This window comes from Hemitrygon akajei, chromosome 21, assembly GCF_048418815.1.
Source record: "Hemitrygon akajei chromosome 21, sHemAka1.3, whole genome shotgun sequence".
In the NCBI taxonomy this organism is placed as follows: Eukaryota; Metazoa; Chordata; class Chondrichthyes; order Myliobatiformes; family Dasyatidae; genus Hemitrygon; species Hemitrygon akajei.
This window is the reverse complement of record NC_133144.1, coordinates 69,954,554-69,968,235: the sequence shown is the minus strand read 5'-3', so window position 1 is coordinate 69,968,235 and position 13,682 is coordinate 69,954,554. Positions and strand designations below refer to the sequence as shown.

Below are 13,682 nucleotides of genomic sequence, written 5' to 3'. Positions count from 1 at the left end.
GCCAATATTACTACTTCATCCTGAATGCTAACTTCCCATGCAAGATTCTGACAAAGCCTTGCTAAAAATCCATGTAGACAACGTCTATTGCCTTTTCTTCATCAACTTTCCTAGTAACCTCCTCGAAAAATTGTTTAGACAAGACCTGGCATTCATAAAGGAAACAACATTCATGACAGATAAAGGAGAGTCATTGGATATTGTTTACTTGGATTTTCAGAAGGCCCTTTTTTGAAAAAAAGAGGCTGCTAAACAAGGTGTCACGTACCCCACCCTGTGACCAGGTTAAAGAACCAGCAGAAATGGAAAACACATTGGAGTCTGGTATTGCTATGAACTAATAGTGTTTATTAGTAACTAAGCAATACAGTAATATAAATGCAAATATATCAAACAGGTTAGCAATGAGATATATATATATTAAGAGGAATAGACAGAGTGGACAGCCAGCGCCTCTTCCCCAGGACACCACTGCTCAGTACAAGAGGACATGGCTTTAAGGTAAGGGGAGGGAAGTTCAAGGGGGATATTAGAGGAAGGTTTTTCACTCAGAGAGTGGTTGGTGCGTGGAATGCACTGCCTGAGTCAGTGGTGGAGGCAGATACACTAGTGAAATTTTTTTTTTTTTTTTTAATTTTTTAATTAGTTTTTCAAAACATTTTACAAAATTAAAAACCCCAAATCCCAATGAGGAGCATTAATACAGAGCAAGGTTAAGCATACAATAACAATATGCTACAGAGGAAGAGAATTTAACAAAAAAGCACCTAAATTAAAGACAAGTGAGCTTAGTGTCCTCCCCAAACCCCACAACACAAGAAAAAAAAACAATTCCAGACCAACCACCACACAATATAGAGAGTATAAGTCCGGACAGTCAAACTCCCAGACTGTGAATACACTTAGCAACAGAGGATAATAATGCCTACTACCAGAAAAACACTAGTGAAATTTAAGAGACTACTAGATAAGTATATGGAGGAATTTAAGGTGGGGGATTATATGGGGGGCAGGGTTTGAGGGTCGGCACAACATTGTGGGCCGAAGGGCCTGTAATGTGCTGTGCTATTCTATGTTCTCTCTCTCTCGCTCTCTCTCTCTCTATATAATACACACACACACACACACACACACACACACACACACACACACACACACACACACACACACACACACACACACACACACACACACACACACACACACACACACACACACACACACACACACACACGTGTGGAAATAGGAACAAAACTAGGCTCTTTCAAACCTAGGAGTAAATGGATAGAGTCTTATGATGATGAAGAGAGTTCAGTTCAGTTTGTGGTATGTAGTTGAGTAGCGTTGGAGAGAGAGGTGAGAGGTGAGCTGGTGCCGTCAATCTTCCCGTTGTCTTCCGAAGTCCTGTTGTGGTCACTGACTATGACCATGATATGTACGACTGTTCTTTAGTGGTGGAATTATCACCCAGGTGAGGGTGGACACACAAATAATTCCCCACCGGTTGAACCTTTTCACACTGTGAGCACTGATCAATTTCCCCGAATCGATCATCCAAAACCCCACCTTCATGTGGGTGCAACAAAACTCGTTCAGTGTCTGAACCTGTGTATCTCGTGGTGTGTCTTTTTGTGTAACAGCGGACTGGCTTTTATCTCTCCATGTTGGACACCAGCAGTCTGTCAACCTGCTCCGCCCTGCTCTCTCTGCAGGAACTACGACAAGCAGGCAAGTGACCTTGGGGTAAAAGGTAAACAAGCTGGCAGCGAAACCATAACATCAATCTTTCAAGCAGTTTCTGTCTGTCTGTCTGTCTGTCTCTCTCTCTCTCATTGCTCTGGACGTCTCCCTACTCTCTCTTAATAGCAGCACAGTTCATAGGGTCTATTCTGGACCCTGTTTCAACTAGGTTTTCCCATGACAAAGGTAAGTGCCCGTGGTATTCCAGGAAAAATTCTAGCATGGATAGAAGATTGAAGATAGCAGGAGACAAAGAATGTGGGAATAAAGGGGGCCTTTTCTGACTAGCTGCCAGTGACTAGTGGTGTTCTTCGGTGGTCGGTGTTAGGACCACTTCTTTTCACCATTATATGTCAGTGATTCGGATAAAGGAATTGATGGCTTGGTGGCCAAGTTTACAGATGATATGAAGGTAGGTGGAGGGGCAGATAGTCTTAAAGCAGGGAGTCTGCAGAAGGACTGGAACAGATTAGGAAAATGGGGAAAGCTGGCAGATTGAATGCAGAGGGAGTTCATGAGAATGAAAGGGTTAGTGTATGAAGAGTGTTTGATGGCTCTAGGCCTATACTTATTGGAGTTTAGAAGATTGAGGCGGATATCTGTTACGTTTTGTAACTGTAAAACATAAAACTAATATAAAGGAAAAGTGGAAGCCCAGGAAAACAGGTCTTAGTTTTGTTCTTTAGCGAGATGCACATGTATCATGTGGTGGTGTCATAACATATGCAATTTGAGTATTTTTATATATAACCCATAATGAATTATTTAAATGAATGAGAATGCTTAATCAAATATATTTACAAAATTACTTAAATATTACTGAAATATTAAATGCACAAAACGCCTCCCTGCTTAGCTATAAACTCAATAGACAATGCATCTCAACTATATACAATCGGCCTCCTTATCCACAAGGGATTGGTTCTCGGACCCCCCCCGCGGATACCAAAATTCACGGATGCTCAAGTCCCTTATTCAACGTGTCTCAATGAGGTGAATCTTAGGACCCAGCGGAACCCCAGACCTTACTTAACCTGTCTCAGTGCGGTGGACATTAGGAACCGGCGGCAGGACTCTGAATCCGCAGTGTTTCTGTTCAGGAAAATAATCATGATCATGATTGAAAATAAAGTGGAAATAATAAAGCGATCAGAAAGACGTAATACGCCATCATTCATTGGAAAAGCATTAGGCTACACCAGTCAACGATCGGAACAATTTTAAAGGATAAAGTGAGAAAGACTCTGCCCCGATGAAAGCTACAATTATTACTAAGCAACGCAGTGGTTTAATTATTGGGTTTTGGGGTTTTGGGTTTTTGATCCTCCACATCAACCTGGCATGGTGCAGAGCGCACTCGGGAGTTATCTGTCGCTAGATCGAACTCGGGAACTTCTGTTCCCGAGCCCAGAGCTGAAACATACGTTCTTAAGTGTTTTATATGCATAGTAAGGTAAAATATATACTATATACTAAGACAAACGTTTGACTAACTGACGCTAAATAATACCGGATGTACCTGTTCTGACTTGCTTAGTAAGAGAACTTCCGATTTTTTTTCCGATCCCGATCCATGATAACCTACGTACTTCCTCCTGTATACTTTAAATCATCTCTAGATTACATATAATACCTAATACAATGTAATTGCTATGTAAAATAGTTGTTATACTGCATTGTTTAGGGAATAATGACAAGAAAAAGTCTGTACATGCTTGAACAACAAGTGCTGGAAGAGCACTTCCGGGTTTTCGCGATTCGCGGTTGGTTGAATTGGCGCATGCGAAATCCGCAGATAAGGAGGGCCAACTGTATACAGAATACTATATACAGACATCCACAGCATAGTAAATTTTAAATTATCCCATTCAGGCCTAAAGATTTAATCGCTCTGGAGGCTTTCTTACTCTTGTCTTTCCTGGCAAGGAGGATTGCTGCTTGGCAGGTTAGACTTGTGGCTGTGATATAATCACATACAAAAGAACATCTGCAGATGCTGGAAATCTGAGCAATACACACAAAACGCTGGAAGAACTCAGTAGGCCAGGTAGCATCTAGGAATAGTTTCAGATTGAAATGTCGATTGTACTCTTTTTCTAGATGCTGCCTGGCCTGCTGAGTTCATCTTGCATTTTGTGTATGTGACTGTGAAACAATCTCAGGTTCTGGGGCATCCTCTATGGTGATTGCAGGAGTTAACTCTGAGACTGCAGGAAGTGTTTCTGACAGTGATACGCACCTTTTTTTTCTCTAACAATTGATTCTACTCTCCTTAGCTGATCGATGTGTCCTCTCCAGATGTTATCAGATGCAATTTCACTGTATTGGAAAGTGGTCCAGTTCTGTCCTTAATCTTTCCAGGTGCACACTTTTGATCATCTCTGTAGACCTTCGCTAGGACTGCTTGTCCAGCAGTGAAACATGGAACTTCCTTGTTTGATCAGCCTTCAATTTGTCTCAGCTCTGTATCCTGCATACTCCTTCTGAGATTGGGTTTGAGGAGATCCAAGTGTGATCGCAAGGGATGACAAGCAGCATAGCTGTTGAGCTGGTGTGGAGTGTGCTCCATTGTAATATGCAAGGTGGAAATTGGTGAGATTATGATTCAGTGTCAGTGCAGTGTGCTCTGACATTGCTCGCAGTGCATTCTTTAGACTGGACATACCTTTCTGCCAAACCATTTGTAGCTGGGTGGTATGGTGCGGATGTAATATGTCTTATTCCATTCATTTTTAGGAATGATTGAAACTGTTCATAACAAACTGTGGTCCATTGTCACTGACTAAAGTTTTCTGGAACACCAAATCTTGAGAAGAGGCTTCTCAACTCATCAACTGTGTGTGAGGCTGTAGTGGAGGCTATTGGGAACACTTCTGCCCACTTTGTAGCTGCATCCACTACTACCAAGAAATTTGTGTCCATGAGTCGTCTGGTAAAATTTACATGAATCCTCTGCTAAGGCAATGCAGCCATTCCCAGGGATGAAGGTGTGCTGCTCTTGGCATCTTCTGGACATGTTGGCATCCCAAACAGTGCATGGCAGACTGCTCGATCTTCTCATCTATCCCAGGCCACTAGACAAAGCTTAGAGCCAACACTTTCATTTTAACCAAGCCTAGATGATCGGCAGGTAGCTGCTCCAACACTTTAGCTCTCAGCATGGATGGTACAACTCGTAATCCCCACAAAAGCCAACCTCCCAGGGCAGGTTCATCCCAACGCTGGTAAAAATGGGAGAACTGGTGTTTCTGCTGCACATTCCAGCCATTTTGGGTGGCCGTGTAAGCCTAAGATAGTGTGGGGTCTTCTCTGTTTTTTTCTTTGGAATAATTCTGCCGTAACAGGGAGACTTTTGATTTGTGTAGGGCGAATATGTCAAGTAGAGTGTCCTTTCTAGTAAACTTTTCTGATATTTCCTTTACCAAGGGTAAACGGACAATACTTCAGCATTTCCATGATTAGTTATCCTCTTGATTTCAATCTTGTAATTGTGTCCTCCAAGGATCAGGGCCCAACTCTGCATTTGTACTGCTGCTGTTAGTTGAAAATGGACATAAGTGGTTGATGATCAATAATGAGGGTAAACTGTGTTCCATACAAGTACTTGTTGAAATGTTTTATACTCCTCATTAGACTGGAGGCCTTTCTGTCAATCTGCCTAATTTTTCTCTGCAGCAGTAAGTGAACATGCTGCAAAGACAATGGGGCGTTGACTTCCATCACTCATGTGACATGACTGCACCTATACCATAAGGCAGCGTGTCACAGGCAAGCTTCACTGGACGATTTGGATTATGATGTGTGAGTACAGTGTCTGATGTCACCATTTCTATTGCCTTTGGGGAAACCACCATACACTGCTTTGTCCATTGCCTTTTCTTCCCAATCTGCAGTAATGAGTTCAAGAGATGGAGCACAGTGGCAAGGTTTGGCAAGAGCTTGTTACTTTAATTGACAAATCCTAAAAAGGACTGCAACTATGATATGCCCTTTAGCCTTGGGGCATCCACCACCGCTTGAATTTTCTCAGCACACTTGTGTAAATCTTCTGCATCATTGAGGTGATCACAGTAAGTGATGCTTGGTTTAAAGAATTCACACTTGTTGAGCTCATAATCTTCTAGTCTTTTTAACACTGTCTTGACATTTTGGAGATGATCTTTATTATCCTTACTGGTAACACTGAGTGCCTGGACATCCTTGCAGCACCTAGTCCATAGCTTTCTGCTGGAGTGTAGGTGTAGACGCTGCTCCAAAAAAAAAATACTTAAAGGCTAAAGCACTTGATGAGTGTTTATGGGGGGAGTTAGAGAGAGTGTGTGTGTGTTTTTTTTTGCTTGGATTTCCAGCATCTGCAGATTTTCTCTTGTTTACAAATCCTGACAGACCCATTCTTGGCTATTGGATCCACTGGTGTGCCCATGGGACCTACTCAGACTTGAAAAGAATTCCTTTAGCTTCCATGTGATCTAGCTCACTGGCTACTTTAAAAGATTCAAAGTACCTTTATTACCAAAGCATGTTCACAGTATACAACCCTGAGATTAGTCTTCCCCACAAAACAAAGTAAACCATGGAACCTGTTCAAATAAAAGCTTCAAACCATACCTCCCCCACATGCAAAGGAATATACAAATTGCACATATGGCAACAAAAAAAAGCAAAAAACACTATCTCTCACTGCTATGGGCAGAAGTTCCCACTTGCTTCAAAAAGGCAGCAATTATACCAGTGCCAAAGAAGAATAATGTGGGCTGCCTTAACTACTATTGTCCAGTAGCACTCACATCGACAGTGATGAAATGCTTTGAGTGGTTGGTTATGACTAGACTGAACTCCTGCCTCAGCAAGGACCTGGACCCATTGCAGTTTGCCTATCGTCACAATAGGTCAGCGGCAGATGCAATCTCCATGGCTCTTCACACGCTTTAGACCACCTAGACAACACAAACTCCTACATCAGGATGCTGTTCATTGACTATAGCTCAGCATTTAATACTATCATTCCCACAGTCCTGATTGAGAAGTTGCAGAACCTGGGCCTCTGTACCTCCCTCTGTAATTGGATCCTTGACTTCCTAACTGGAAGACCACAGTCTGTGCGGATTGATAATAATATCTGTATACACATGACTGTGTGGCTAGGCATAGCTCAAATACCATCTATAAATTTGCTGATAATACAATCATTGATGGTAGAATCTCAGGTGGTGACGAAAGGGTGTACAGGAGTGAGATATGCCAACTAGTGGAATGGTGCCGCAGCAACAACCTGGCACTCAACATCTGTAAGACAAAAGAGCTGATTGTAGACTTCAGGAAGGGTAAGACGAAGGAACACATGCCAATCCTCATGGAGGGATCAGAAGTGGAGAGAGTGAGCAGCTTCAAGTTCCTGGGTCTCAAGATCTCTGAGGATCTAACCTGGTCCCAACATATTGATGTAGTCATAAAGAAGGCAAAACAGTGGCTATACTTTATTAGGAATTTGAAGCGATTGTGGCATGTCAACAAATACACTCAAAAACTTCTATAATTGTACTGTGGAGGGCGTTCTGACAGACTGCATCACTGTCTGGTATGGAGGGGCTACTGCACAGGACCGAAAGAAGCTGCAGAGGGTTGTAAATCTAGTCAGCTCCATCTTGGGCACTAGCTTACAAAGTACCCAGGAAATCTTTAGGGAGTGGTGTCTCAGAAAGGCAGCGTCCATTATTAAAGACCTCCAGCACCCAGGGCATGCCCTTTTCTCACTGTTACCATCAGGTAGGGGATACAGAAGCCTGAAGGCACACACTCAGCGATTCAGGAACAGCTTCTTCCCCTTTGCCATCTGATTCCTAAATGGACATTGAAGCTGTGGACACTACCTCACTTTTTTTTTAATATACAGTAATTCTGTTTTTGCACTTTTTTAATAATCTATTCAATATATGTAATTGATTTACTTGTTTATTATTATGTTTTATTATTTATTATTATGTCTTTTCTTTCTCTGCTAGATTATGTATTGCATTGAACTGCTGCTGCTAAGTTAACAAATTTCACGTCACATGCCGGTGATAATAAACCTGATTCTGATTCTGACAAAAATGAGAGAATTGTTTATCATACGAGGAACATTTGATGGCTCTGAGTCTGTACTCTCTGGAATTCAGAAGGTTGAGGGGAGATCTCATTGAAACCTCTCAAATGTTGAAAGGCCTAGACAGAGTAGATGTGGAAAGGATGTTTCCCATGGTGGGAGAGTCTAGGACAAGAGGGCACAGCCTCAGGATAGAGGGGTGCCCTTTTAAAACAGATGCAGAGAAATTTCTTCAGCCAAAGGGTGGTGAAGCTGTGGAATTTATTGCTACTGTAAATTCCAGTGTATAAGCCGAGAATTTGGCCCTAAATTTTGGTCCTAAAATTAGGGGGTTGGCTTATACACAGGGTGCCAACTTTGGAAAAACGAATACATGGAAGACAGGTCGTATTTATTGGCTGTTTTTGAGTAAAATTCGTTCCACTGTCGTCACATGAATTCTTTGAATGATTTGTTTAAACTCACATCTAGTGGCTGGAGCACAATGTCTGTATTTTCAGCCTTCAGTGCTGCTTTTGTCTCACCTGACAAGTGCACTTTGAAGACATCCCAGACAAATAGCGACATTTCTTTCCCGAAACCTTCGGGACGTCGACGCCACACCTCTAACCCACTTCAAGCAACCAGCTTTGTCCATCCAGCAGCGTTCTTGAACGTGCACAACACCCCGCGGGAATTTTCTGAGCAATCTTTGTTTTTTGTCTCAACAAAAGATCATGTCTAGTCATAAATCAGGTGCACCAACTTCGTGTAGCTTTGAATTTTCACTGACCTCACGGTGTTTTTCGTCCCATTTCAACACTTGAACTCGAATCATTTCTCTGGTAACAATGTATCCTGACGATCACTGGTGATTCACCCACTATAAAACTTTTTGTTCCAGTTCTGGCCACTGGCATGTTTTCCCATGGTTTGCACATTTTGTTTTGGAATTTCCCTCAGCGTGTTCTCTGCCTTTCTCCACTCTCTCTCTCGGAATGGCAGGCTGTGACCAGTGGGGTACGGCAAGGTTCGGTGCTGGGACAGCAGCTATTTACAATATACATTAATGATTTAGATAAAGGGATTAAAAGTAACATTAGCAAATTTGCCAATGACACAAAGCTGGGTGGCAGTGTGAAATGTCAGGAAGATGTTATGAGAATGCAGGGTGACTTGGACAGGTTGGGTGAGTGGGCAAATGTATGGCAGATGCAGTTTAATGTGGATAAATGTGAGGTTATCCACTTTGGTGGCAAGAACAGGAAGGCAGATTACTATCTAAATGGAGTCAAGTTAGGAAAAGGGGAAGTACAACGAGATCTAGGTGTTCTTGTACATCAGTCAATAAAAGCAAGCATGCAGGTACAGCAGGCAGTGAAGAAAGCTAATGGCAAGAGGAATTCCTATAACAAGAGGAATTGAGTATAGGAGTAAAGAGGTCCTTCTGCAGCTGTACAGGGCCCTGGTGAGACCCCACCTGGAGTATTGTGTGCAGTTTTGGTCTCCAAATTTGAGGAAGGACATTCTTGCTATTGAGGGAGTGCAGCGTAGGTTCACAAGGTTAATTCCCGGAATGGCGGGACTGTCATATGTTGAAAGATTGGAACGACTGGGCTTGTATACACTGGAATTTAGAAGGATGAGAGGAGATCTGATTGAAACATATAAGATAATTAAGGGATTGGACACACTGGAGGCAGGAAGCATGTTCCCGCTGATGGGTGAGTCCAGAACTAGAGGCCACAGTTTAAGAATAAGGGGTAGGCCATTTAGAACAGAGATGCGGAAAAACTTTTTCACCCGGAGAGTGGTGGATATGTGGAATGCTCTGCCCCAGAAGGCAGTGGAGGCCAAGTCTCTGGATGCATTCAAGACAGAGTTAGATAGAGCTCTTATAGATAGTGGGGTCAAGGAATATAGGGAGAGGGCAGGAACGGGGTACTGATTGTGTATGATCAGCCATGATCACAGTGAATGGCGGTGCTGGCTAGAAGGGCCGAATGGCCTACTCCTGCACCTACTGTCTATTGTCTATTGTCTCTCTCTCGTTTACACTAAACTTCTTAGCAGCTGCAGAATTATTCGTTCCTTTAGCAAAATCAACAACCTTCAGCCTGAAGCCAGCATCATATCACATTCGTTTTAATCTTTTGTACATGGCGGTCGCAAACTCAATACTGAGTAGATGTACTGATCCCGCCTCCCCATGTTATGTTTTAATGAGATTACGATGGGCGCTAAATGGTTTCGCGGGGGTTACAATTCTGAGGATTCTTTACCATTGGAGACCTAATCCAAGATTTCCCTCCCTGATTTATTTATTAAGAATTCACTTATAATGCTCTACAATGTGTAGGCCTGTTTTCTTAGCAGATACTGGTTCACAGAATTTCCCGGTTCCAGATCTGGCAAAGCTGAGTACAGACATGTGAGATCTTGTGATCTTTTCTGGTTAAATCAAAAACCTCTACAGAAGGGGTCGGCTTGTACAAAGGTAACATGAAAAAGGCACTTTTTTAACCTTGAAAATGGGGGGGGTCGGCTTATACTCCGGAATATACGGTATAGGGAGCTGTGGAGGCTCAGTCATCGGGTGTATTTAAGGCAGAGATTGCAAGGTTCTTGATTGGACATGGCATCAAAGGTTACAGGGAGAAAGCTGGGAACTGGGGTTGAGAAGGAGAAAAATAAGGATCAGCCATGATTGAATGGCGGAGCTGACTTGATGAACCAGATGGCCTATTTCTGCTCCTATGCCTTATGGTCTTATAAGAGTTGGAATCTTCAGCATCTAGTGAATAGATATTATATATTAGGATTGGAAAAGAAAATTTATCACTTACTGTTCAGGTGAGTTCACTTCCAGCTGCAGTCCTTTAGCATTCATCTCCATTTCATTTTGCTTCTTGGTGTTGTGGTCCGTTTCCAGACTTCACTTGGTCAATTCATTATTATTCAAAGATACATATTTTAATTATTTCGTAACTAAAAATCTAGACTACTCAACAGCATACACACAAGAGATACAGCAGATGCTGGAAATCTTGAGCAACACACAAAATGCTGCAGGAACTCAGCAAGTCAAGCAGCATCATTGCTGTTAGACTTCTCAACAAATTGAGTTTGATAAAAGTCATCTCTTATTGATGCAAGTTCCATTGATAAACATATGAACTACTGCAGTGGGTTGTGAAAGAGACAGGTATGTTGATCTCTGTATACAGTATTGTTTAATGATTGCTTCTTGAATTAGATTCTTACCGTAAATTATGTAAAATGCAAATGTAATCATTGTTAAATTCGGTATGTTTCTAACTGATATTTTAGTTGCAAGCAATAACCTGTCCAATATATTTCTCATACACCTCTCTGTAAATACAAATCTTGTATGCAGCATAGATTTTGAAACTTACAAGAAAGCTCATGGCTGTATTCTTTACAACAGGAATGTGGATTTGTCAAATCTGCCGGCCAAAGAAAAGGGGAAGAAAGTTACTACATGAGAAAGCTGCTCAGATCAAACGTCGTTATGCAAAACCACTAGGACGTCCCAAAAATAAACTAAAGCAAAGAACCATGTATGTTTATCCTTTTCTTCGGAACGTATAACCAATAATTAAAGAAAAATTACTTTGCACTATTTTAATGAAGTATGTTTCATATTTCCATATAATTGTTAATTCCTCATAAAATGCTGTTACTTTAGTTCAGAGGGGGTCAAAACACAGGAAATGTTAGTTTTTTTTAATGAATGCTGCACCTTCAGTAAACAACTGTTCTCAGAATTATCAATAAACATTAAACAGCAGCAAAATGTCTTATCTCATTACTGAAGTCTCTCATTAAACCATACATGAAGATAAAGATTCAGGAATAATGGTAACATAGGATTAAAATATGTCATTACTCTGTCATGAGATAAATGCGATTTATCTACTAAGCTTGATGCTTTCCATCATTACAGTTTCCAAGGAATTCTGTAATAGTGATGCTTTAACAGCATTGTTGTAGATTTTTGAATACTGTCGACTTGGGGAATTTTATTATTAAAGCACTTAGTTGTTGATGCAGAATTAGAATTTGTTTTGTTATTGTCACATGTAGAAAGATACAGTGAAAAGTTTGTCCTGCATTCTCTTCATACAGATCAAATCATTACAGAATGCGCTGAGGTAGTACAGGGCAAAACAGGATGCAGAATAAAGTGTAACAGTTAGAGAGGAAGTGCAGTGAAGGTAGACAATAAGGTGTAAATGAGGGGTCTCAGCCCGAAGCATTGACTGTTTATCCTTTTCAATAGATTCTGCATGACCTGCTGAATTCCTCCAGCATTTTGTGTGCATTACTCTGGATTTCCAGCATCTGCAGAATCTCTTGTATTTATGTGTCTAACTGTATTGTTTTCTTTCTTTCTCTATAATATGTACTTTTCAGTTTCCTCTGATATACCCACATTTTAATTGATTTGAGTTTATTATTTACATCCTTCATATACACGAGTGAAAATCTTTACATTATGTCTCTAAATGTACAATGTGCAATTTATAGTGATGTATGATAAAGTGTATGTACAACAGGACAGTCAATATAACATAGAAATACAGTTGTGTCAGCATGAATTAATCAGTCTGATGGTCTGGTGGAAGAAGCTGTCCCGGAGCCCGTTACCATTTCCCGGATGGTAGCAGCTGGAACAGTTTGTGGTTGGGGTGACCCGGGTCCCCAATGATCCTTCGGGCCCTTTTTACACACCTGTCTTTGTAAATGTCCTGAATAGTGGGAAGTTCACATCTACAGATGCGCTGGGCTGTCCACACCACTCTCTGCAGAGTCCTGTAATTGAGGGGAGTACAGTTCCCATACCAGACAGTGATGCAGCCAGTCAGGTTGCTCTCAACTGTGCCCCTGTAGAAAGTTTTAGGATTTGGGGGCCCATACCAAACTTCTTCAACCATCTGAAGTGCAAGAAGTGCTATTGTGCCTTTTCACCACACAGCCAGTATGTAAAGACCACGTGAGATTCTCGGTGTTGTTTGTGCCGAGGAACATAAAGCTGTTCACTCTCTCAACCCCAGATCCATTGATGTCAATAGGGATTAACCCATCTCCATTCGTCTTGTAATCCACAATCAGCTCCTTTGTTTTTGTGACATTGAGGGAGAGGTTGTTTTCTTGACACCACTGTCTCAGGGTGATGACTTCTATGTAGGCTGCCTTATTATTATTTGAGATTAGAGCAATCAGTGTAGTGACATCAGCAAATTTAATTAGCAGATTGGAGCTGTGAGTGGCAACGCAATCATGGGTATACAGAGAAAAAAGGAGAGGGCTTGGGACACACCCCTGAAGGTCAGAGGAGCAGAGGTGAGGGAGCCCACTCTTACCACCAGCCGACAATCTGACAGGAAGTCCAGGATCCAGCTACACAAAGCAGGGTGACGGCTGAGGTCATTGAGTTTCTTGTCGAGCCTGGAGGGAACTGCAGTGTTGAATGCTGAACTGTAGTCCAAGAACAGCATTCTCACATAAGCATCTTTCTTCTCCAGATGTGTAAGGATGATGCGTAGAGCTGTGGCTATGGCGCCATCTGTTGAACAGTTGTGTCGGTGGGCAAATTGTAGGGGGTCCAGTGTGGGTGGTAGCATGCTGCAGATGTAGTCCTTGACCAGACTCTCAAAGCATTTGCTTATTATTGAGGTGAGTGTGACAGGACGCCAATCATTCAGGCATGTTACCTTGATCTTTTTGGGTACAGGAACAATGGTGGATATTTTGAAGCAGGAGGGCACTCTACTTTGCGAAAGGAAGAGATTAAAAGTGTCTATAAACACACCTGCCAGTTGTGCCGTGCATATCCTGAGTACCTGCCCTGGGA

General features: G+C 41.9%; 1 protein-coding gene across 2 annotated transcripts in view; it reads left to right on the top strand.

Annotated features, from left to right (window-relative positions):
• kat6b (K(lysine) acetyltransferase 6B) overlaps positions 1 to 13,682 on the top strand; it is a 252,441-nt gene that overhangs the window by 94,686 nt on the left and 144,073 nt on the right. For both annotated transcript variants that reach the window (XM_073025716.1, XM_073025715.1), the window contains exon 6: positions 11,253 to 11,385. In XM_073025716.1, coding sequence (XP_072881817.1) covers positions 11,253 to 11,385 — 133 coding nt within the window. The remainder of the gene's footprint in view (positions 1 to 11,252; positions 11,386 to 13,682) is intronic.